At 42.1% G+C, this 25,164-nt stretch overlaps 1 protein-coding gene and 1 pseudogene across 4 annotated transcripts in view; both read left to right on the top strand.

The window, feature by feature from the left end:
• LOC145399062 (protein kinase shaggy-like) overlaps nucleotides 1-25,164 on the top strand; it is a 414,583-nt gene that overhangs the window by 30,823 nt on the left and 358,596 nt on the right. The window contains exon 1 of one of the 4 annotated variants that reach the window (XM_080271805.1): nucleotides 22,310-22,455. The exons of 2 other annotated variants lie outside the window; for them this stretch is intronic. In XM_080271805.1, coding sequence (XP_080127931.1) covers nucleotides 22,377-22,455 — 79 coding nt within the window. In that variant the 5' untranslated portion in view covers nucleotides 22,310-22,376. Of the gene's footprint in view, nucleotides 1-22,309; nucleotides 22,456-22,994; nucleotides 23,120-25,164 lie in introns of those variants that run through there. One more of the 4 variants, XM_080271806.1, reaches the window with a different exon arrangement.
• On the top strand, nucleotides 13,694-13,812 carry LOC145399172 (5S ribosomal RNA; annotated as a pseudogene).

The following is a 25,164-nucleotide window of genomic DNA, read 5'->3' on the forward strand; positions in this document are numbered from 1 at the left end:
GAAAGTTAAAATGTTGGACAAACTTAGGGAAGGAATATCGGCGACAGTTCACCGTCAGGATGATTCCCCGTCATTTATTTACATACCAGTTTATTTAGGAAGTACAGTACACAGGTTTTTTACTTATATGAATTATGAAATCCCCCTGAAGATTAAATAGTTATTAAAGTATTACAGTAAAAGTCCAATATTTCGTCATCCAAATCCCCGGCAAATCTGACATTTCGGCAGTTTTGAGAAATAGTCCCATTTACGAAAATCTCCGATCGTTCGGCAGATTCTCTGATTTTTTTCGTCAGTCTTGAAATTCTCCATGAGGCTCGCCAGCTAGCTACCCGCCTTTACCCGCCTTAGTGAGTGAGATAGTGAAAGTGATGGAACGAGTCTACCACTGCCATGAAGCTCAGAGGCTAGCTCTTTCTCCTATAGCATAAAGAGAGGACAAACATATAGTAAGTCTAGCATGGGAAAGAGAATCTGTTTCGCCATTCTTCCGCCATTCTTCCGAGTTGTTGCCGTGCTGCTGCCGACTTCTCTTGATTCTTCTGTGTGCTTTGTGAACTTCGTACCGAAATACCTCTGAAATTACTATTCGAGTGTGCTGTAAGCACCGTAACATCAGACAGGAGCTTTGTAACACCTGAGTGGACCAGCCGTGTGTTGTGAACAGTATAAACATCTTCTGCATGCTTTGAAAATGGCCTCCACGTGTGGAAGTTAACTGGTGTTAGCAAGAAGCGTACACATAAGATGTTGACTATTGCTCGGAAAATTGAGCTGTTGAAAAAATTAGAGGCTGGCATGAGTAGGAAACCCCATACTATAGCAGCCATAAACATTGCATCCTTGATGTTGGTTGCCCGCTGAAATTCATGAACATCCTGGGATGAGTTCAACAGATTCCTTGCAAATGATGCCCGGTAGGAACTCTTCAAATCCTAGGTCAGTCCTTGGTCCTTTGGCTGTATCAAGGATGTAACATTAGGTGGCAGGTACACCACGAAAATGTTCCCGTTGACAAGTCCATGTGCAGGAGGATGAGCTCTGCAATTGTCGAGGAGGAGGACAATCGTAGAGTCAGAAGGTAGACCTGTTTCACAAGGTTAGCCTTCACTGCTGGTACAAAATAAAGATGGAACCAGTAGCTAAAGGCTTCTGCAGTCACCCAGGCATTTGATTGAGCATCATACCATACAGGCAAATGCTGCACATTTTTCAGTGCCCTTAGGTTTTTGTATTTGCCTATAGCGAACAGTTTTAACATGTGTGTACCTGAAGCATTTGCACACATCAGCACTGTTAAGCGCTCCTTGTTACGTTTGAAGCCACTCGTATAACACTTCGTCAAGCTCAGTCAACTTAGGCTTTTTCATGACTTTTCGATCGATCGTTGAGCCACTCAAACCTTTTGACACAAACTTGTAGAGGTCACACTTTTGTCTCTTTATATCATAAATCATGGAAGAGCTTACGATAAACTCTTCATTAATTTCTCTTGCAACACCAGCTTCCAATTTCTTCAATAATTCTATCTTTCGTGAAATAGGAAGCAACTTATACGTGCGTTTCTTCATCACAGAAGAAAGCTGTCCACATGTTGAAGCCATTTTCCAATGCTAAGCACCTGAAAAACAGAGTAAAGCCAAGACAAAGTTCACCACAAGTTCACTACAAATTCGAAAGGGACCACTCAACCTCACAGGAACAGAGGTCACGGCCAAATACACGATAAACTCGTTCACACCATTCATACTCTATATCTCACCCAAGAGTGCTGGTAACTAGCCAGTAAGCCTTATGGGAGGAGTAAAGTCTGTGATGTCACATAGACTCGTCTCCACCGCTCATACCGTCTCACCCAAGAGCACTGGTAGCTAGCCAGTGAGCCTTATGGGAGAAGTAAAGTCGGTGACATCATTACACAAGATGGCTGACAAACATGATGCCCTTTCCTAAATTGCCACGTACCAATAACTGTCGGAAATTTTGCTGAAAAGCCAGAAAACTTTCGGAATGGGAATACGTCTTACAACTGTCATAAATTCGGATTTTCCGAGACATTGGTTGCTGAAGGACAGGGCTTTTGCTGTTGCAAGGTTATCAGTAACTCTAACAGCTTTGTTCTGAGTTTTGTCTAGTTGCCTTAGTGTGACTGCCTCACATCCACTCCACTAGGGTGAGCAGTATTCCAGCTGAGAACACACATGACTTGTAAATCCAATTTCTTTGAGGCAGTTTGGCCATGTGGAGAGGATGGAGGGTGAAAGACTGACGAAGAGAGTGTATATGAGTGAGGTGGAGGGGGAAAGAGAGAGGGGGAGGCCGAGGATGAGATGGAGGGATGGGGTGGAGAGGTATATGAGAGAGGGGGGTGTGAGTTGGGAGCAGGGCAGTGAAATGGCGGGGGACAGGGCGACTTGGAGGCGATTTGTTTGTGGCCACCCCAAACGGGATTGAGGCGTCTGGCAATAGATAGATAGATAGATAGTTTTTGCAGATGATTTGACAAGAGGGGTCCAGCTGAGGTAATTGTTAAGTGAAACACTGGGAATTCAACACTTTTGGAGACAGGAATATTAGTAGCATTGAAGGAAATGTAGGAAACTGGCAATATCTGTCTATTAGTAAATTGTATATACAGTAACCCCTCCAATATCCGGATCAATAGAGCCATAGGCAGGTCCGGATAGTGGTCCTGTCCGGATATTGGGCCCCAGCTTATGGACTAGTACTTACGGACCCTAACTCTGAAAAACACCTATACATCTCCCTCTGGACATGCATAGCACCTATTTAAGACCCAAATCACACCAATAAGGGACATAAAAGACTGAAATAAATGCAAAAGAACCATAAAATGAGGTTTTAGAGGTGAGTTTATACAATATTAAACATTCTGGGTACTTACAAGTCCCTTGGTCTTGCACTGGTTTGAACCGCCAGTTTGCAGTCCACAGTTAATCCTCTGCACTCTAAATTCTAATTTCTTAACACTGCACAACACTGTAAATTCCTGTGTGTTCTAGTGGCAAGGTATTGCAGTTTATTCACTGTTTATTCACAAAAAACAAGCACCTGTGGCTTGCACTGTTATGAGTATCTGCTCTCCATCGGAGTTAAGCTGTGACTGTTGATGTTGGTGGGGTAACAGAGTTGCCAGATCGCAACAGCCACATTACCAATCTCCTCAACTTTCATTGTCAAATATAACTTTTCATTACCAAATTCGTAAAGCTAGCATATATTCTTCACTAATTATATATACAAGTGGAAATACATGTAATCACTCTCCTTATAACTAACACCATGTTGATTATTTTCACACTATGTAGGGTAGCAGATTAATCAGAGAGAGCAAACAATCCACCATCTCCATCCTGTGTATCCTCATACATGTGAAAATCCATTTGGTAATGCATTATTCTAATGCATTACCAAACGAATTTTTCATTACCAAATTGGCCCACACTTGGTAATGAAAAATACCAAATGGCAACCTGACAGGGGAGGGGGGAGGGGGATGGAAGGAAGGGGTGAAGGGACCATGGTGTAACAGCTGTTTGGCGCCAGGCGGGAATTTCAAATTATGGGAGGGAAAAAAAGTCAGATTTTTTTCGAATTTTTTGCAGTTTTTGGCCCATTTTGGGAATATTGGATCCCAGGAGGATTATGTCCGGTTAGTGGGGATGTTCGGATATTGGGCGTTCGGATATTAGAGGGATTACTGTATTTGGTTTTACTACAATAGCATTAAATGAGACAAGATTATTTTGTCCTCATTCAGTGATCCTATATGGGTCTTGATTTATGGATATGACTGTACTGAGTTGTGAGTTAGAGAAATTAAACTTTGTTGATGGTTGTTTAAGTGTGAATGAATTGTGAAGTGTTGAGTCATCTGCATATGAATGGATGGGTTTATAGGTGACAGATAAGATATCAGTAATATGAATTAGGAGTAGGGTTGGAGCCGGAACTAATCCTCGTGGCATGCCGGCATCAACTGAGTGGAAATTGAAATATACATGATCTACTTTTATCTTTGTCACTGAGATATGAGGAAATCAGAAGAACAAAAGACGTTAGTCTATAACAATGGAGTTTGGATAGTAGGGAACAGTGCCACACTGTGTCAAAAGCTTTAGAAATATCAAGGGCTACTGCATGAGTTTCTCCATGTTGGTCAGTTGATTGATGGATGGTGTGAGTCAGATTAAGTACTGTATATCAATGGTAGATCTTTTCTGACCACTACTTGGTGGTGGCCAGAATTAAGGTCCAATTAGGATGGAGAAATAGAAGAAGGGAAGGACGGGAAGAACGAGTATTTGTAAGGAGAGTGGAAAAGTTACAAGAGGATGAGAAAAAGGCAGAGTATAAGAGACAAATGGAGGAACGATTGGGCAAATATGAATTGGAGCAGATAGGAGACGTGGAAGGTGCGTGCAGGATATTTACAGAAGAAATATGTGCAGCATGTGATGTGGTGTGTGAGATGAAGAGAAGACGGAGGGGTGTGCAAGGAACAGCGTGGTGGAATGAAGAAGTGAGACAGGCTGTGGCACAAAAGAAGAAAGCATATAATGAATGGATGAGAAATAGGGGTGTGGAAGAAGTTGAGAGGCAGAAGAGAGAGTTTTATGTAGAAAGGAAGAGAAAGGTGAAAAGATTAGTAAGAGAGAGTAAGAAGAGAGCGGATGAGGAATTTGGAAGGAACTTGAGTGTAAAGTGGAGGGACTGTAAGAAAATGTTCTGGAAAGAGGTGAAAAAAGTAAGACAGGGTGGAAGTGAAGTTAGCAGGGGAGTGAAAGATAAAAATGGTAGATTACTACTGGAGAAGGGAGAAAAAGTGAGCAGATGGAGAGAACACTTTAAGGAATTGTTGAACATACAGGATGGAAGTAATGCAAGTATAAGTGGCTGGGGAATGACTGGGAGAAGGACGGGGGTGAGAAGACAGGAAGAAATCAGTAGGATAGAAGTTATGGAAGCAATGTGGAAAGTTAAATTGGGGAAAGCCCCAGGAATTGATGGAGTGTGAGGTGAAATGCTCAAGTATGGGGGAGAGATAGTAGTAAAATGGATGTGGAAAATGTGCAGAGTGGCCTGGGAGGAAGGTAGAGTCCCGGAGGATTGGAAGTCAGGTATAAATATTCCCTTGTACAAAGGAAAAGAGGAAAAAGAAGTGTGTGGTAATCATAGGGGCATCTGTCTTAGTATAATAGGAAAAGTGTATGGTAGGATACTTGTTGACAGAGTTAAAGAAAGAACAGAGGAATTAGTTGGAGAAGAACAGGGAGGCTTTAGGAAGGGAAGAGGTTGTAGTAGATCAGATATTCATTCTTAGATCTTTAGTGGAAAAGTTTCTAGAGAAGGGAAAGAAGTTGTATGTGGCTTTCATGGATTTGGAGAAAGCATATGGCAGGGTGGATAGACAAGGATTGTGGAAAGTATTAAGAATATATGGAGTAGATGGGAAGTTGTTGAATGCTGTGAAGAGTATGTATGATGGTGCTAAGGCTGCAGTGCATGTGAATTTTTCTCTTTGAAGTGAATTTTTCTCTTTGAAGGTTGGATTGAAACAGGGATGTGTCATGTCTCCATGGTTGTTCAGTCTGCACATGGATGGAGTAATAAAAGAGGTTCAAGGTAGGGTAGTGGATGTTGGAGTGGCCCTGGTGAGAGAGGGTAGTGTTTGGAAACTCCCTGTACTGTTGTTTGCAGATGGTACTGTGTTGTTGAGTGAAGACGAAGGAGAGCTGCAAGGCTTGGTGGATGAGTTTGGGAGAGTGTGTAAGAAACGGAATGTAAAGGTGAATGTAGGGAAGAGTAAAGTGATGGTCTTGTGAGAGAGGTGAAATCAGTGAATGTACAGCGAGGTTGGATGGTGAAGAATTGGAAAATGTGAGTACGTTTAAGTACTAGGGTAGTGTGATGAGTAAGGATGGAGGTTTGGAGGGTGAAGTGCTTGATAGGGTACAACAAGGAAGAAAGGTTGCTGGTTCCTTGAAAGCAGTGATAAGAAGCATGGAAGTGAAAAAGTTACTACATGACAGTATTGTGATACCAACTCTGACATATGGAAGTGAAGCTTGGACATTGCTGGAAGGACACAAGTCAAGAGTGAGAGCAGTGGAAATGAGTTATTTAAGAGGAGCCTGTGGAGTCACATGGAGAGACAGGCTGACAAATGAGGATATAAAGGAGCATTGTGGTGTGGTTGTGGATGTGATAGGAAGCGTTAGGAGGAACACACTGAGGTGGTTTGGCCATGTGGAGAGGATGGAGGGTGAAAGACTGACGAAGAGAGTGTATGTGAGTGAGGTGGAGGGGGGAAGAGGGAGGGGGAGGCCGAGGATGAGATGGAGGGATGGGGTGGAGAGGTATATGAGAGAGGGGGGTGTGAGTTGGGAGCAGGGCAGTGAAAAGGCAGGGGACAGGGTGACGAGGCGATTTGTTTGTGGCCACCCCGAATGGGATTGAGGCGTCTGGCAATAGATAGATAGATAGAGCTTTTGTGACGAAAACCATACTGTCCGTTGCTAATTAAGTTTTTGCCCTGTAAAAGCTCCCTGTTCACCCACTGTCTTGGTATTGAGGACATCCCTTAATGTTTGTTTTTTTAACTTCCATACTTTCTGCTTAGGTGCAGGGGTCCTCTTTTTCATCACTAGCTCCTTAAGCACGATGTCACATATCAGTAACTTTTGTTACTGCACCCACTCCTTGCTTCCTCTAACTTTAAAGAATGTCCGTCACCAACCTCCTATCAGCCCACCTGACCAGAAAATAGTCTATCTGGCTATAGTACTATTAGCCTACCCCCAGACTCATATGTATTTTTTGTTTTTTTTGTTTTTTGTTTTTCCTTCATTTGTTCTGTTATAAAAAAAATAAAGTAAAATCAAATCATCCTACTCTCTTTTCCCAAAATGTGTGTTGCATGCAATCATGTTCGTAGCTTCCCGAGTCTCGAGTTTCATTTCCTCTTCCTCAGTTCCTTGTACCAGTGCATCCCCCATGTACCCCTTCATATCCTTGAGCTGCATCACCTACATGACCATTTAAGTCCCCTCCCAAAACTACAATTTCATCATCCCCCATACCACTTACTACACATATTAAGCCATCCCAGAATCTATCTGTTTCTAAATCATCTGATCCAGCCTGTGGAGCATACAGTTATATATATAAATGAGAATGTGACCCTACCAAACAAAATTTTCACTACTATTATCCTTTCACTCACTCTCAATACATTCGTAACATATTCCACCCATTTCTCCGTAACCAACACACCCACACCACCATATCCACTTACCTTGTCCTGCCAAAAATTTTTGTATTGACAATCCCTCCCTGCATCAAATGGCTGATCCTCCCATGTATCTAACTTACTGCACACTTCCAACCACCTCCTACTCAGCGTTTTAACCACTTCCACCACTCAACCCCTTAAACTACTCACATTTCATGATGTCACTCTGATCCCCTTGGGTGATTCTCAGGCTTGCTCTGATTCTTCTCCTTTTTTTGTCTTAATTGGTATAAAATAAAGGGGGGAGAGAGAGAGAGACCACAGGCCTCATCCACCTGCAGAGTCCCAAGTCCATATATATACCATATAAATGTACGGGTGGTCCCTGCTTTACCAACGGTCGGCTTAAGAATTTTTGGCTTTTTGATGGTAGAAACCATACTTCAGAATTAGAATTTTGATCTTTTAATGGGCTAGCGATACAGTGAGCCGAGTCCCAGCCTGCTCGGATGGTCATTAGTGTAAACAATCGATGCTCCAATGCTCTGCAGTGTTCTGAGTTGCCCACTTTTATATTATATATATATATATATATATATACACCCCCATCATGTCTACAAAATGCCCATCTGTCTTTTCTGCCACTGGTGAGAAGAGAAAGGCAGGTACTCTTGAGATGAAACTCAGTTGCCCAGCATGAAGGTGGCAAGCCTGTATGTCCAGAGACAGTTCCCCGGCATTTATTACGTATCAGTTTACTTAGCATGTATACCAGTTTGAGTTATATGAGTTGTTAAAGTGATGATGGTTTATTGTTTTTATGCTAAATGTAAAACATGGCATGAAATGGTCGTTATTAATGGAAAAATATAGTACTGAAACGATTCAGATGATGTATGATAACTTTCACTTCATCATTTAACATAAGGCTACATACGAGACATTAGCATTTATTTGACTGTCTAGTAACCTTAAGTGAACAATTGATATACGGTACATTAAAATTATACGAATAACCTACACATGTTACGTGTACTGTTATATAAATAATTAAGTTTGAGATTCTCGGCCTACTGACGAGGAATCATTCACGGTTTGACAGGGAATTGTGTAACGACGAATTGTCCTGTTTTTGTTGTGACAGCGAATTGTCCTCATGGGGAATTGTCCAGAAACCAGCCCATCATGACCATAGCACATGAACTTGGACTTTCGCAATAGACTATCTCAGTGTAGTATTCAATGAATAACATGAGATATTCCACACTTCGTTATAAAATAGGTTTGTGTTAATGATCTTGCCACACAGTTGGCTAATGTAAGTGTTCTAAGTACGTTTAAGGTCGGCATGGCTAGGCTGTGGTGTTCGGTTGGGTAGGTGTATTAAATGCATTTTTGACTTACAAATAATTCCACTTACAAACAATTTTTTGGAACATAACCTGTTCATCAGTAGGGGACCTCCTATGTGTATATACAGCCATACCCAGGTTTAACAATGTACAGTAATCCCTCCAAGATCCGACGTAATAAAGCCAAAGCCTTGTCCGGGACTTGGGGAAAAATGCCCATGGACAGGTGCTTATAAACCCCAACCCAACCTAACTTTGAAAGCCACCTAAATAACTCCCTACTGGACATGCATAGCATCTATTTAAGACTATGCACACAAATAAGGGACAGAAACCATGAAATAATTGAAAAGGAGCCAGAGGATGAGAAATTAGAAGTTAGTATGGATAATATTCAGCAGTGTACTGGGTACTTACGACACGGCCATGTCCATCACAAAGATTAACTCGCCTTCTCTAAGGCTCTGACAGTAGTGAAAGTGCATTTGAAGTACGTACAGTAATCCAGTGTTGTGCTGCCTTTAATCCTTTGCACTGTGAATTATAATTGTTTGACCCATGGATTGCAAGCCATAGCTTAGGCTGGGTATCATCGCATTGCAAGCCACAGCTCAGGCTGTGCTGGTTGTGCATCATCGCTAACTACGCCACCCCTACTCAAACTTACGCAAGGATGGAGTGAGAGAGATTTTTTTTTTCTTTTCACCAGATGATGCCCTGCATGTTTATCTTCAAGTTTATAAAGAACAAAAGCAAATTTTTTTTCTTTTTCTTTTTTTCACTGCTCCCCTATGTAAATTCGCTTGGCCCTATGCAGAGACGGAGAGAGAGATTATTATTATTATTTTTTTCACCAGATGATGCCCTGGATGTTTATCTTCAGGTTTATAATGATCTATCTGTTGCCAGATGCCATAATCCTGTAAGGGGTGACCATTTGACTTTTGAGTTATTTGTTTTACGGGGAGGGGCACTAACCCTCCACCAACCCACATGCTGACACATAGGGAGCACATATGGTTTGGTTATATGGTTACCACCCAGCATTATAAATAGTTTCTTGGCTTACAGAAAACCATTTGGCTTGTCACTCAATGTAAAGCCACCTGTAAAGGAAAGAAAAGCAATAAGAAGTGACAGAAAAGACGGGAGAAATAGGAAGAGAGGAGGGCAGGCACAGAAAAAGAATGATAAAGGCTGAGGCAGAAGCAGGCGGCACTACATGAAGTGAGTGACTGATGGTTGCCACAACTTTTTTTTTTCTTCCTTTTTTGCACACCACGGGGTGAGATAAAAATCAATAATTGTGCAATCCACGGGTTAACTTTGCACATTCTGTTCTTACTTGCGCCATGCCAGTGTTGCACTCTGCACTTAATCCTTTGCACTCTGAAGTCTAATTTCTTAACACTGCACAACACTGTAAATTCCCATGTGGTCTAGTTTTTTTTTTTTTTTTTTTTTTATGTGACTGACTCTGGACATAGGCTTCACAGCCTGCTTTCAAGGCCCAGTAGTCCTTCTACATACCGCACACCTCTACATGTCACTACTTCAGTACTAACACCCACTGTCCGTACTGAATACATGCTAGGGCGGTCTCATACAGGACTGGTGTATTGGTATTAGTGGGGGTATTTTTACATGTCGGTGGGCCTTCTGGTAGACCAGTGAAGTCTGATTTTTGTGAAATTCAAATCCTTAAACTGTTCCCTGTCTCAGCGGGATTTGAACCCGGGTCCGTCAGGACTGCAGGCCAACTCTCTACCGATTAAGCCCTAGTGGCGAGGTATTGCAGTTTATTCACAAAAACGAGCACGTGGCGCAGCCATGGCAATGAGCGTGCAGTCACGATGGTAGATAGGCCAGAACTGGGGAGGGGAGGATGCAGGGGCGCTCCACTACGTGCCAAAACACAGCTGTTCGTCACTGCGCGGCAAATTTAAAATAGGGATGAAAACGTTTCGGCTTTGTGTGTGTGTGTGTGTGTGTGTGTGTGTCCAAGGACCTGAGCCCAAAATATCCAGAACTTGGGTGTCCAGGACTTAAAAGGATTACTGTAATTGGTTAGGTAAAACCCCAACTTCAGGCAGGGTATTGCATATCAGGGTATGATACTTTTAACATGTAAAGTAGCCTGCCGTAATGTGGAGTGTTTACCAGGCTTGGGTTTTCCCCCAAACCAAGCCCAAAACCCACCCAAATGAGCCCCCAAACAAGTTTAAAGTCAATCTAAATGGCCTAACAGCTGTCAGGCTAATCTAAGCCTAAGACCTGTAAATAACTCACTAAAACCAACAAATAGACTCTGAAAATCATCAAATATAAGACTGGCAAAAAATCAAGCTTAGTAACCTGTACCCAAAAATGACAATGTGTACCTCACCAGTGGCTAAGACACATTAATCTAAGTCCAAAAACAGTTTATAAATCAACCTAAACACACAATATTAGTCTAAAAGATCATCCAAATCGGTAAAAAAAATCAAAACCCATCATTAAACTGGGGTTTGACCATCGTTAGGTGGGGTATGGTGGTATTTCTACGCTCATCGTTAAGCTGGGGTGTCGCATCTAGGGGTATCGTATATCGAGGTATTACTGAGGCATACCCCGGTTTAACGATGCAATTGGTTAAGTAAAAACCTTTCGCTAGGTGGGGTATCGTATCTCAGGGTAGAGTTAACATGTATAGGGATGTGTTTTTGAGCCTTGGGTTTCCCCTCCAACCAAGTCCTAAACCCATGCAGATGAGTCCAAAAACAAGTTTCAGGCTAACCTAAACCCCCAGATAGCTTTAAAACAAGTAAACTTAGCCTGAAAGCAGTTTATAACTCATCTAAACCCAAAAATAAACTCAAAAAATCATCAAAAATGTCTGGCAAAAATCAAGTAGAGTCGCGATTTAAGAGAAAACGAAGCAGCGATCTTACAATAACAGGAACATTTGATTTCCACCAATATTATTTAATAACACAAATATTGGTTAATTACGTGAGACTCAAAATGGGTACATTTAGTATCCATTTTCTATGTGGCTGTGCTTCTTTACGTGTGTGTCATGCTTTTGTCCCTCGCTGCCACAGGTCTTTACAGTGTTGCCAGATGCATGTGTTCTTGCCAGACTGGGCGATGTGTGTGTTTGTGTTGCGGGTCAATCATAGCAAGGAAGGATGGGGTCAGCTGAAGACACTGACAAGGAGGTTAGGTGATAATTGCAATCTGGGGAAGGATAGGGGATAAGTGGAGGATGGAGACAATAATGGGCTTTAATCTTGGGGGGAGAGAGAGAGGGGACAGAAGTAGGTATGGAGTAGAAAGGCGATGGGGTAGAGGGAAAGACTTGTTTTGTTAGTAGCAGTATTTTTTTTTTTATAATGAATGGAGGAAGGAAAAAAAATAAGTCCATGTGCCTAAAGGGATCCTCCATTCATAAAATACTTATAACAATTGGATTTAAAATTGAGAGGATTAAATGTATGTGGGAAGCAACTCCCAGGAAGTGAATTCCAGAGAGTAGTAGTTCTGGGGATAAATGAATTTTGATAATCAGCGGTTCTGCATTGTTGGGGAGAGAGTGAGAGTTCATGGGCGCTCCCAGCTGACCGAGTATTTCAGGAGAAAATGTGAAGGGGAGGCAAAGTTGAAGCCAGTTCGTTAAAGCACTTAACGGTAAAAATGTCGATAAAATATTGCTAAAGAAGCAACATCTCTACATACTGATAACAAAGGAAGGTCCTGCATTATGGCAGGATTAGTGATTGATCTAATGGCTTTATTTTGAATTTTGTCCAACTACCTCAATGCAACCGCTCCACATCCACTCCACAGTGGTGAACTGTATTCGATCTGGGAACGCACATGACTTTTGTATATTGTGGCCATCTGCTCGTCAGTGAAGAACTCACGAACTCTGTACATAAGTCCCAGTTTTTTAGAAGCATTTTTAGCAAGGGATTTAACATAAGCTGTCCAGCTTTGGTTGGGGTTTAGAGTAACACCTAGGATATCAATTGTAGTGGATATGGGAGTACTGACATCATTTAAAATTATGTGAGAGTCTGAGGGATTCTTTCTATTGGAGAAATTAATGTATTTAGTTTTCTGAGCATTAAACGAGACCAGATTGTCCCCATTGATTTATTTTAGAAAGGTCCTGATTCAGAGAAATTGCTGTGTTTATTTGAGAATTTATAATATCAAGTTGTGTAAAGGAGGTACTAAATGTGAAAGAACTATGAAGGGCCGAGTCATCAGCATAAGAGTGTATTGGGTTGTGCTTGACAGATAGGAGGTCATTTATATGAATGAGAAAGAGGGTTGGCCCCAAAACTGATCCCTGAGGTACACCAGGATTTGTGGAATGAAATTGAGAATAAATTCCATCTACCATGACCCGTATTTTTCTACTACGAAGGTAAGAAGAAATTAGAGGAACCAGTGCTGCAAGGCCATAGTGTGACATCTTAGACAATAAGGCCTGCTCCCATACTCTGTCAAATGCTTTTGAAACATCAAGTGCTACTGTGTGTGTTTCACCATGTTGGTCTATTGTTTTGTTAATCGGATGGGTAAGAAGGCAAAGAATATCTACAGTTGAACATTCCTGTCTAAATCCATACTGCCAATCATTGATCAATTTATTGATTTCTAGATGCTTGACTATGTGTTTGTTAAATAGCGTCTCAAAAACTTTACCGAGAACGGAAGTTATTGCAATTGGTCTATAGTTTGATGGATCAGAAGTGGCCCCCTTTTTAGGAACAGGATGGATATTTGCTTCTTTCCAAGGGGCTGGAAAAATTGAGGTATGGATGCATAAGCAGAAAAATTTTGCTGATACAGGAGCCAACACTGAGGAGCAATTTTTAAGTACTATTGAAGGAATTTCATCTGGACCAGTGGCTTTGTCTGCTGATAGATTCTGTAATACAGCTTGTATGTGTCTGGTGTGAATCATGAAAGGAGGTATTTGAGGGGAATCAAAATCAAGTACAGGAATATTATGATTTTCCTCCTAGAGCTGTCAGTAGTGGTGTTCCTCGGGACTCTGTCCTATCACCAGCTGTCTTCAATTTTTTTCATCAGTTACCATACCACATTGAGTACACCGCTTCCCGTGCGATCAGCGAAGTTAAGCAACGTTGGGTCTGGTTAGTACTTGGATGGGTGACCGCCTGGGAACACCAGATGCCGTTGGCATCCCTACGTGTCAAGTGGGGTTGGTGGAGGATTAGTGCCCCTCCCTGTAAAACAATTAACTCTAAGCCCTTGGCCACCCCGTTTGGGATACATGGCGTCTGGCAATGATGAAGATGATGAATTTAGGGTTGAGTTTGTTGAAAAATGTCAACAAGAAGGTTGGCTTTTCCGTGTGGGTCACTTATTAGATTTCCAGTGGGGGACTGTAACAGTGGAATGGAAGAGGTGATAGTGAAGTTAGTTTTGAATGAATTAAGGGTTAACCAGAATATTTTGTTATCATTTGGATTGTTTAGTAGTTTATTAGCTTGTCTATGTAGAAAGTTTGATTTAGAAAGATTGACAATAGTTTTGGCATGGTTTCTGGTATTTTTATAATAGTTAAAGGTTTCTTTGGTTTTGGTCCTTGTATAAGTGTTATAGGCTATTGTTTTATGTTCTGTTACTCTAGCACAATTATGGTCAAACCATTTAAGAGAATTACATATTTTTCTGTAACTATGATGGGGAATGAATCTTTCCATGCCGACTTTAATGAATTCCTGTATGTTGCCCAATGTGGAATTTGCATCATGGGAGAAAAAGGAGGTCCAAGGAACATCCATGAGAAAATTTTGAAGTCCCTCCCAGTCTGCCCTGTCGTAGTGCCATTTAGTCATCACGACAGGTTCAGAGCAGGAGGTAGTGGTAGGTGTGAAACTGGTGGCTTGAATCAGACAGTGATCAGAAGATCTGAAGGGGTACTTCATTTCAACATTATAATTATCTGAATTGGTTGTTAGAAACAAGTCCAATAGGTGGGGATTTTGATCGGGGTTGTCTGGTACACGGGTGGGTTGACTGACTAACTGGGTGAGATTAAATGAGTCTGCAAATAGCTCACATTCAAGACCAGAGTCATCAGTTCTGGGTGAATAAGTGAGCCATTCGACATTATGGACATTAAAATCACCCAGAATATTAATTTCTGATGCAGTATTAATGTTGAGGACACTTAGGCCTAGTTGTGAAGACAGAGAGTCAAATAAACTCGGCTCTGAAGGGGCATTAGGGGAACGATAAACACAACAGAAATAGTTAATTTTACTAAAAGAGTTTAATTTGTATATGGAATAGTCGAAAAAAGGACAGTTAAATTTAGTTATCTCCTCCAGGGCAATTTCTGACTTAGCAAGGCAACATATGCCTCCTTTGGGTCTGAAATTTTGAATCAAGATATAACCAGGAAAATTAAATCTAGCTAAATCAGAAGTGGAGCTTACTTGTGTCTCTGTCAGAAATAGCAGATCAGGGAATTCAAACTGGAGGAATTTTTGAACAGAGTTGATGTTGGAGTGAAGTCCCCTAATATTTGCAAAAGAAAATTTTACTGCATTGACGAGCAGATTTAGGGTGCCACAATGCTGGAGATGGCACAGTCGCTTGATGACGACCGGGAGGGCCCTGTGCAGACAACCCAGCCCTGCCGTTGGTGGTCACCCGAGAAACCACCACACTGATTCCCAGTGTAGCAGCAACCATGGTTCTTTTTAAGGGGGGGAGAACAAGGATGTGTTGTGGAGTGGGTTTGATATGTAATGACAAGATCGGTGTTTTTTGGGGGGAGGATAGCTGGTTTAAGGTAATGTAATCTAATGTGGATGTGTGTGTTGTGTAAAGAGGGCAGCCTGATGCCCTCCGGTGTGTGAGGCAGAAAGATGTTTAACCAGCTACCAAGGCCTAGGAGAGAAAATGGAATCCAGGCTATTCCTTGAGTCTCCTGTAACCTTGGCGGTAGTACTTCCCTGGGCGGGGCTGCTTACCCCTACTAGGGGTAGGATTAGGGTTGGATTGGACAGGTATGTGTGGTAAAGGGCAAGATGGGTTCAGACAGTGATAGAGGTGGGGGAGGTACAGGGTGGTCATTATAATTATCTATCTATCTATCTATTGCAAGATTCCTTAATTCCGTTCGGGGTGGCCACAAACAAATCGCCTCCACATCACCCTGTCCCCTTCCATTTCACTGCCCTGCTCCCAACTCACACCCTCCCTCTCTCATATACCTCTCCACCCCATCCCTCCATCTCATCCTCGGCCTCCCCCTCCCGCTCCCCTCCCTCCACCTCATTCACATGCACTCTCTTCGTCAGTCTTTCACCCTCCATCCTCGCCACATGGCCAAACCACCTCAGTGTATTCATTCTAACGCATCCTATCACATCCACATCCACACCACAACGCTCCTTTATATCCTCATTTGTCAGACTGTCTCTCCATGTGACTCCACAGGCTCCACTTAAATAACTCATTTTCACTGCTCTCACTCTTGACTTGCGTCCCTCCAACAAGGTCCAAGCTTCACTTCCATACGTTAGAGTTGGTATCACAATACTGTCATGTAGTAACTTTTTCACTTCCATGCTCACTTCCCTGTTTCATATCACTGCTTTCAAGGAACCAGCAACTTTTCTTCCCTGCTGTACCCTTTCAAGCACTTTGCCCTCCAAACCTCCATCCTTACTCATCACACTACCCAACTACTTAAACGTACTCACATTTTCCAATTCCACACCATCCAACCTCGCTGTACATTCACTGACTTCACCTCTCTCAAAGACCATCACTTTACTCTTCCCTACATTCACCTTTAGGTTCTGTTTCTTACACAAACTCCCAAACTCATCCACCAAGCCTTGCAGCTCCCCTTCGTCTTCACTCAACAACACAGTATCATCTGCAAACAATAGTACAGGGAGTTTCCAAACACTACTCTCTCTCATCAGGGCCACTCCAACATCCACTACCCTATCTTGTATCTCTTTTATTACCCCATCCATGTGCAGATTGAACAACCATGGAGACATGACACATCCCTGTTTAACCCAACCTTCAAAGAGAAAAATTCACTCAGTTCACCATCCACACGCACTGCAGCCTTAGCACCATCATACATACTCTTCACAGCATTCAACAACTTCCCATCTACCCACTTTCCACAATCCTTGTCTATCCACCCTGTTGTATGCTTTTTCTCCAAATCCATGAAAGCCGCATACAACTTCTTTCCCTTCTCTAGAAACTTTTCCGCTAAAGATCTAAGAATGAATATCTGATCTACACAACCTCTTCCCTTCCTAAAGCCTCCCTGTTCTTCTCCAACTAATTCCTCTGTTCTTTCTCTGACTGTGTCAATAAGTATCCTACCATACACTTTTCCTATTATACGAAGAAGACAAATGCCCCCATGATTGCCACACACTTCTTTTTCCCATTTTCCTCTGTACAAGGGAGTAATTATACCTGATTTCCAATCCTCCGGGACTCTGCCTTCCTCCCAGGCCACTCTGCACATCTTCCACATCCATTCTACTACTATCTCTCCCCCATGCTTCAGCATTTCACCTCACACTCCATCAATTCCTGGGGCTTTCCCCAACTTAACTTTCTTCATTGCACATCTTCCACATCCATTCTACTACTATCTCTCCCCCATGCTTCAGCATTTCACCTCACACTCCATCAATTCCTGGGGCTTTCCCCAACTTAACTTTCTTCATTTTTTTCACAACTTCTATCCTACTGATTTCTTCCTGTCTTCTCACTTCCCTCCTCCTCCCATCCCTTCCCCAGCCACTTATACTCGCATTACTTCCATCCTCTATGTTCAACAATTCCTTAAAGTGTTCTCTCCATCTGCTCACTTTATCTCTCTTCTCCACTAATAATCTACCATATTTATCTTTCACTCCCCTGCTAACTTCACTTCCACCCAGTCTTACTCTCTTCACCTCTTTCCAGTTCCTCCACTTTACACTCAAATTCCTTCCAAATTCCTCATCCACTCTCTTTCACTAATCTTTTCACCTCTTTCTTCCCTTCTACATATAACTCTCTCTTCTGCCTCTCTACTTCCACGCCCCTATTTCTCATCCATTCATTGTATGCTTTCTTTTGTGCCACAGCCTGTCTCATCTCTTCATTCCACCATGCTGTTCCTTGCACCCCCTTTTGTATTCGCTTCACCCCACACACAACCTCGCATGCTACACATATTTCTTCTGTGAATATCTTGCACACATCTTCCACGTCCCCCATCTGCTCCAATTCATATTTGGCCAATCGCTCCTCCACTTCTCTCTCATATTCTGCCTTTTTCTCATCCTCTTGTAACCTTTCCACTCTCCTTGCCATTACTCTTTCCTCCCGTCCTTCCCTTCTTCTATTTCTTCATCTTACTTGGATCTTGATTCTGGCCACCACCAAGTAGTGGTCAGAAAGTCCACTCCCCCAACCTCTATAAGCTCTTGCATCCATTACACATCTTCACAACCTTTCATCCACACACATATAATCAGTCATTGCCTTCCTTTCTTTCAGTTCACCACCCACCCTTCTCATCACTCACCATATATACCTGTGGATCATTTTATGCCTGAAGAGGGTATTGGCTATCACCAACCCCCTCCCGGCACAATTGTCCACTAACGCACTGCCATTCTCATCTATCTCAGCTGGCACACCCCACTCACCAACTACTCCATCTACCTTCACATTCCCTACTTTACCATTCATATCACCAATCAAAAACACTCTCTCATTCCTTCCAAACTTTTCCATGCACACTTCCACATTTGTCCAGAACCCTTCTCTCACTCTTGCTTGCTCGATCTGCGTTGTCACATATATGCACACAATCGCCCACATTTGTATTCCAACTTTCAATCTTACCCACACAATCCTTGAGCCAACTGATCCATACTCTCTTACGTTCTTCTTCCATCTTTTACTCACAACAAAACACACTCCTTGTTTTGTCCTCTCATTCTCACCTACTCCTGCACATATACCCCATCCATACTTCAATTCTCTCACACTCTCTCCTCCCCATTTAGTTTCAGTTACTCCACATACATCCACTTCACACTCTTAGGCACCTGGACAATCTGTCTCTCTTTTACCTCATCATTCGCATCCCTTACATTCCACGTCGCAATCTGTACCATTTCCTTTGCCCGCTCTTTGGTCGTCACCTTTTGGTCAGTCCTTGTCCGAGGTTTCTTGTTTGTATTTTTTGTCAGCTGTTTTCCGGGGGGAGGGGGGGGGCACTAACCCTCCGCCAACCCTTTTAGTCGCGTCATACGACAAGCAGGGATCCTGGGGGAGTCTATATATATCCATATATATATGTAGGATAATCAGGGTATTATAGGTGAGCAGTGTGTGATGAATGATGAAGGACAGGTAGTGGTGAACGGTGAGGATATTAAAGATGCATTGAGAGAGCATTATAGCCGGTTGCTGAATGAGGAGTTTGACTGGGACAGGGACGGTTTGGAGGCAACAGATCCAGTGTTTAGCCCTTGGCCTTTGATTGATGCTGCTACTGTGAGTGAGGCAATAGGCAGGATGAAGGTGAGGAAGGCAAGGTGTGTCTGGGTTGACTGCTGAAATGTTGAAGGCCTCAGGAGATACAGGGGTGAGGTTAGTCACCGACCTGATATATGATTATTTATGAGTGTGTTGTCCCAGATGATTGGCTGAAGAGTGTAATTGTAAATGTGTATATAGGGAAGGGTGATGCTCTGGAAAGAGGAAATTATAGAGGTATAAAGCTTTTAGATCAGATAATGAAGGTAATGGAGAGAGTTTTAGAAGGCAAGGTGTCTGGGTTGACTGCTGAAATGTTGAAGGCCTCAGGAGATATAGGGGTGAGGTTAGTCACCGACCTGATAAATATGATTATTTATGAGTGTGTTGTCCCAGATGATTGGCTGAAGAGTGTAGTTGTAAATGTGTACTGTATATAGGGAAGGGTGATGCTCTGGAAAGAGGAAATTATAGAGGTATAAAGCTTTTAGATCAGATAATGAAGGTAATGGAGAGAGTTTTAGAAGGTATGATTAGAGAAAGAGTGAATATTGATGAGATGCAGTTTGGGTTTATGCCAGGTAGGGGGACCACTGATGCCATATTCATTGTTCGACAGCTTCAGGAAAAATATATTGGTAAGAAATGGGATCTGTATTTTGTTTTTGTTGATTTGGAAAAGGCCTTTGACAGAGTCCTTAGAGAGATGGTGAAGTGGGCAATGAGTAAGCTTGGTTTGGAGTAGTGGCTGGTTAGGTTGGTTATGGCGTGTATGTGGGTGCTTGCATCCAGGTAAGAGTGAATGGAGATTTGAGTGATGAGTTTTCCGTGAACGTTGGTGTGCATCAGGGGTCAGTTTTGAGCCCCTTATTGCTTATCATGGTACTTGAAGCCCTCTCACATGTTCAGAAACGGACTCCCGTGGGAGATGTTGTATGCTGATGATTTGGTGTTGATTGCAGAGAACAAAGGGAGCCGGAGGAAAGATTTAGGAAGTGGAGAGATGGTATGGGGCACATGAGCTTAGGGGTAAATGCAGATAAAACAAAAGTGATGATATCTAGGGTTGGTGGCGGTACTGTCAAAGACGTGGGAGAGTGGCCATGTGCAGTTTGCCACAAGGGCATGGGAGGTAATTCAAGCTTGTGCAGTGTTTGTGATAAATGGGTGCACAAGAGATGTAGTGGTATCAGAGGTAGACTGCGAGATAATGCTGATTTTATGTGTACGGCGTGTCTGGGAGAGCAGGTGGAGATTGTCAGGCATGAAAGGACTGAACTTGCTGGTGAATCTCTTGTGTGTGTGGAAGAGTTTTGTTGTTTGGGAGACATGTTGTGTGCTGGAGGTGGGGTTGGAGCTAGCTCTGTGGCTAGGGTGAGTGGTTGGAAGAAGTTCAGGGAGCTCTTGCCTCTCCTGACATTGAGAGGACTCTGCCTATGTGCTAAGGGGTCTTTGTATGCAGCATGTGTTAGGAGTGTAATGCTGTAGGCCTATGGTAGTAAGACCTGGGCAGTAAAGGAGGAGGATATTCGCAGGTCAGACATACAGAAATGGCAATGATTAGGTGGATGTGTAGTGCGTCCCTGCGTTCAAGGTCTGGGGGGGCTGGGTTTACGATGGAAGAGTTGAGAGGTAGGATGGGACTGGAGTGTATTGGTGTTGTGATGAGGAGAGGTAGATTGAGATGGTTTGGGCATGTGGAGAGGATGGGGTATGATAATTGGGTGAGGAAGGTGAGAAATGGTAATGTTGGTGGTGGGGTTATGAGGGGTAGACCGAGAAGGCCATGGGACGAGGTCATTAAGTGTGACCTCAGGGTTAAGGGACTGAACAGGGAGGCTGCAATAGATCGTGCAGCAAGGAGAGCCACCATTAGGTGACCAAGGTTGACTCGTGCAAGCATGTTGGAGCCTTTAAAAGCGAAATGAAATGAAACGACATATATACAATATGTGTGTGTATGTATGATGTATGTATGTATATATATATATATATATATATATATATATATATATATATATGTGTGTGTGTGTGTGTGTGTGTGTGTGTAGACAGATAGATAGATGTACTGTGTTAGATTCACATTTTAATGTTCTTTGTTGCAGAATATTCAAGGGAAAAATAGAGCTCATTAAAACTGTGACATGACTGTGGAAGTGAAGGATATGTTGTGTATTGTGTTTCATAAGTGTCATTGAAATCATAAACTTTCTGAATATTGTGTAGTATTCGTATAATTTCTTCAGAGAAATTAAGCTGGATGGATAGATGATGGTTCATCTTATAGTTATATTCTAGATTTGCATTCCACATACTCCTTAGTAGTGGATAATGAATGGTGGCACTGGAGTGCCCTGAATATTTTCCCCTCTCAAAATTCCAAGTATGTTGCACAGGCATGGGAAAGAAGAAAGTGGCTGGGAAGATACTATAAGAAGAAGTGGGTGAGAGCAGTTGATGCTGTAGGTAGAGAGTAAGTAAAGCAACAACACCAGTCTATATTTAGCTCTCTGTGGATTACATCACTGGCAAGTCTGTGGCAAATGCTTCTCCCAGAAAAACTTCTAATGTCCCAAGGAACTCCAATTTTGTTCTTCCCGTGAATTCTGAGGACTTGAAATTTTAGACTGGAAGTTAGCTAGTAATAGGGATTAAGATTTGACCTAGGAGAAAACTCAGAGCTTTTGAAAGTGCATGGAAGTTGTGTGTTTTGACTGAGGTGAGGAGGAGCAGGTTGGCTAGAGGGTATTGGTGGACAGGTGGGGGTGGAGGTGGGAGAGATTTGTGCCAAGTTGAACCTTAGTCTTGGCACCGGACACTGCTGAGGGGAAATTGGGAGGGGGGGGGAGGGGACAAGGGAAGGTTGTAAAGAAGGGGAAGAAGTTAGTTATAGAGGAAGGAGGGAGGAGAAATTAAAAAGATATAGAAAGGACAAAGTTAGGCTGGGAAGAACATAAGTTAAGAACTTGTGTGAGGGGAGAGCAAAGAGGGGAATAGATGGAAGGAGATAGAAAAAAGAGGGAGAGAAAGAGGGGAGAGTTGCCAGTGCCAGCAGTAGCTTCATTACCTCTAGTGCGCTGCTCACGTACGCTGCTGCTGCCTCCTGTTGAGCTTTGCATCGCACCAGGCTATTTGTAGCCCCGTGGCTTGAGTTTGGTAGGGGTTGGTGGTAGTGGTGGGGGGGGGATGGTTTGATCATTCCTCTGTAGCCAGTGATGCTTGCCTCTCAAAGCAGTGCGGTGGTCAGTGGGGCGAATGGACACCTGATTGATTGCAAAAAGACAACACGCAGAGGTACTTTCTTACACAGTGCGCATAGCTAGTTGCCTTTAGTTCCCTGCTGGCAGAGTATAAAAACAAGATATATTTGCCCAGGATATTAATTTGTTTTGCCAGTGATCGCAGACTAAACTTAGATGGCCGCAGTGCAGTGTTGCCTCAGTGGCATTAGTGTGTGACTTCGTGACCGTGTTTGAGTTTTTATTAACGGAGAATTGGTGAACTAATACCATATAATAACTTTTGAAGCCAGGTGTGTGTCTTCCCAAGTCCTAAGAGACAGAGCACTTGGAAGTGTTTGGAATAGACTGTGCTGTCCCGCTTCCTCTCCACCTCATACATACCTATCTTTCCATTTTCTTTCAGTCTTTGTGTTTTGCTCTCTCTCTCTCTCAGCAGCTCTTGTGCTTTTTTGCTTCTTTTTTCCTTCCTTTCATTTCTGTTTGTGCTGTACTTACCTCATATCTTTCCTCCCACTTCCACCATCCTTATGTCGTAAAGCTACGGTTCCAGTGCATGGAGACATTAAATTTGCGTTGTGCATTATTATACCTCTCTATGGGTAGCATTGAGAGGGTAGAGGTTTTTCCATGCTAACCTCTTAGTGGTGGTGGAGGAATGTATCACTGAGCCATGAAGCAACTCTTAATGAAGCTGAGGAGGAGTGTGTCTCAGGAGAGTGAGTAGTATATACGTTTTTTTCTTTCAACTACCGGTACTATACTGTACAGTCACTGTAACTGCTTCATCATTGTCTCACATCAGCTTTTTTAAATTCTATATTTCTTGCTGGTATTTAGGTTCACTTTAAACTGCAGTGTCATTATAGCTGATGTTTTACCGTTCTCCCATGTTCATTTGTCGTGTAAGAATAAGTTTTGTAGTTTTTACTTTGTGTTCCTGTTATGCTCCCATTTCAGTGTTATCTGCAGATTTCTGTGTTATATACCCTAACAGTACATACAAGTATCAGTCATATAGTAGATCTGTGCTCCTGTCCATTCTTTACTGCACTGTACTCAGTATTCGTTTTGCCCCATATGGTACAGGGGTTTCCATATTGTATAGTAGCTACAGTATTAGCATACTCTCTCTCTCTCTCTCTCTCTCTCTCTCCCCCCCCACATCTCATTATAACTTCTGCCCATCACAGTCACACATGTATAGCTAGCCTGTTTATCATAGACTTGCTTGTTCATCATTGCATTTGGGCCTCTTAGCAAATACTGGTAGTTATATCTATCACATCCTCGTGGTTCAGTAGTGCATTACCGTATCTCTCAATAGCTATTAGGTAAATTTTTTTTTGTTTTTTGTAAGAATACACAAAAAATTATTGTTGTTTTATATTCAAATGGAACTTAGCTAGTGATATTTTATCATGAGCTGGAAGGAATTTAGTTAGCTAGTGGTATTTTTTCATGAGTTGGAAGGAATTTAATTAGCTAGTGGTATTTTATCATGATCTGCGTAAAATATTAGCAAGTGGGCAGTGTACTTTTTATTGGTTTAATGTTTTGATTTTTCCCGTTGAATGTTGTGTATGTTACCTCTATATTGAACTGTATTTTGATATTGTAAAAGTAGCAGTTATCTTTCATTATACTGCTGTTTCTCTGATACTGTACCATTAATGATAGGCCTGCACAGTTTTTCTTTACCTGATAAAAATATGATTGACAGTTTAACTGTAGTGTGAAATAAAAGACCTGTGGTAGATAAACATTATGGAATGTTTACAGGTAGTACCTGTATTAGCCTAGGTGCTAAGAAAGCTTACAACTTTAAAGTTTTCACATGACATGTTTTTCTTTACCAGTGTAATTTTGTCAAGAAAACATGTAACAATAGAACATAAATCAAATTAGCTTGTTAAGAATTAAGTAAACTGTTTCATATATTTGCTGTATTGTAAGTGAATGCTTGTAAGAATTATTAGCTTGAGTCCCAGAAAGTGAATGAGAGAATGTACACAAAGATAAGACTAGGAAGGAAATTTTTTTTTTTGCTAAATTATGTGAATAATAACAGTAACATGTTGTGCACTCATAGTGACCAGTCTGTGTTACGTTATTTTGCTTCACAGGAAGAGGAAGAGAGGTATGTGTTTATGAGGGGGGGTGGGGATTACACACGTTGCTGGCTAAGGCCAGGTATGAGACACACATACTCACAAGCTTGAGAGGTGTGTTTGCTGCTCCTCACCTTTGATAGGGCTTCCCAGGACTGCTGACCTTAGGGCTTGCCAGTATCATGACCTTGAATGATTCCTTTGTTTAACCTGTTCAATCTAGTGCTGCTGCCCCCCCCTCCCCCCCTTTTTTTTTTTTTTTTTTTAGTTGATACTATGCTCTCAAGACTATTCTGTAACAGGGAAGAGGTTAATGAATGCTGAATCTAATCCATCCATTTCAAAAAGTTTTTCCCAAACTATAAAATTGTCAGAAAATAACAGGAATCAACTTAAATAGGCTAAACATCATCAGACTGAAGGGGTATAAGAAAAAAATTTGTATTATCTGAAGTAAAAAAAAGAAAAAAAAAAAGAAGCATGAGATATGTACAGTGAAAAGTGAAAGCAGTTCATGGTTATGAGATTTAGAAGTCAAGAATTTGGTACTGGTATGTATGCTATGCTACCATATATAATTCTAGTACTGTACTGTATTTAAATTTGCATGATTAGTCTTTTTTTTTTTCCCTGAATTTAAAGGATATTGTATT

This window comes from Coenobita brevimanus, chromosome 47, assembly GCF_032717465.1.
Source record: "Coenobita brevimanus isolate Jiangsu-jjx chromosome 47, ASM3271746v2, whole genome shotgun sequence".
NCBI lineage: Eukaryota > Metazoa > Arthropoda > Malacostraca > Decapoda > Coenobitidae > Coenobita > Coenobita brevimanus.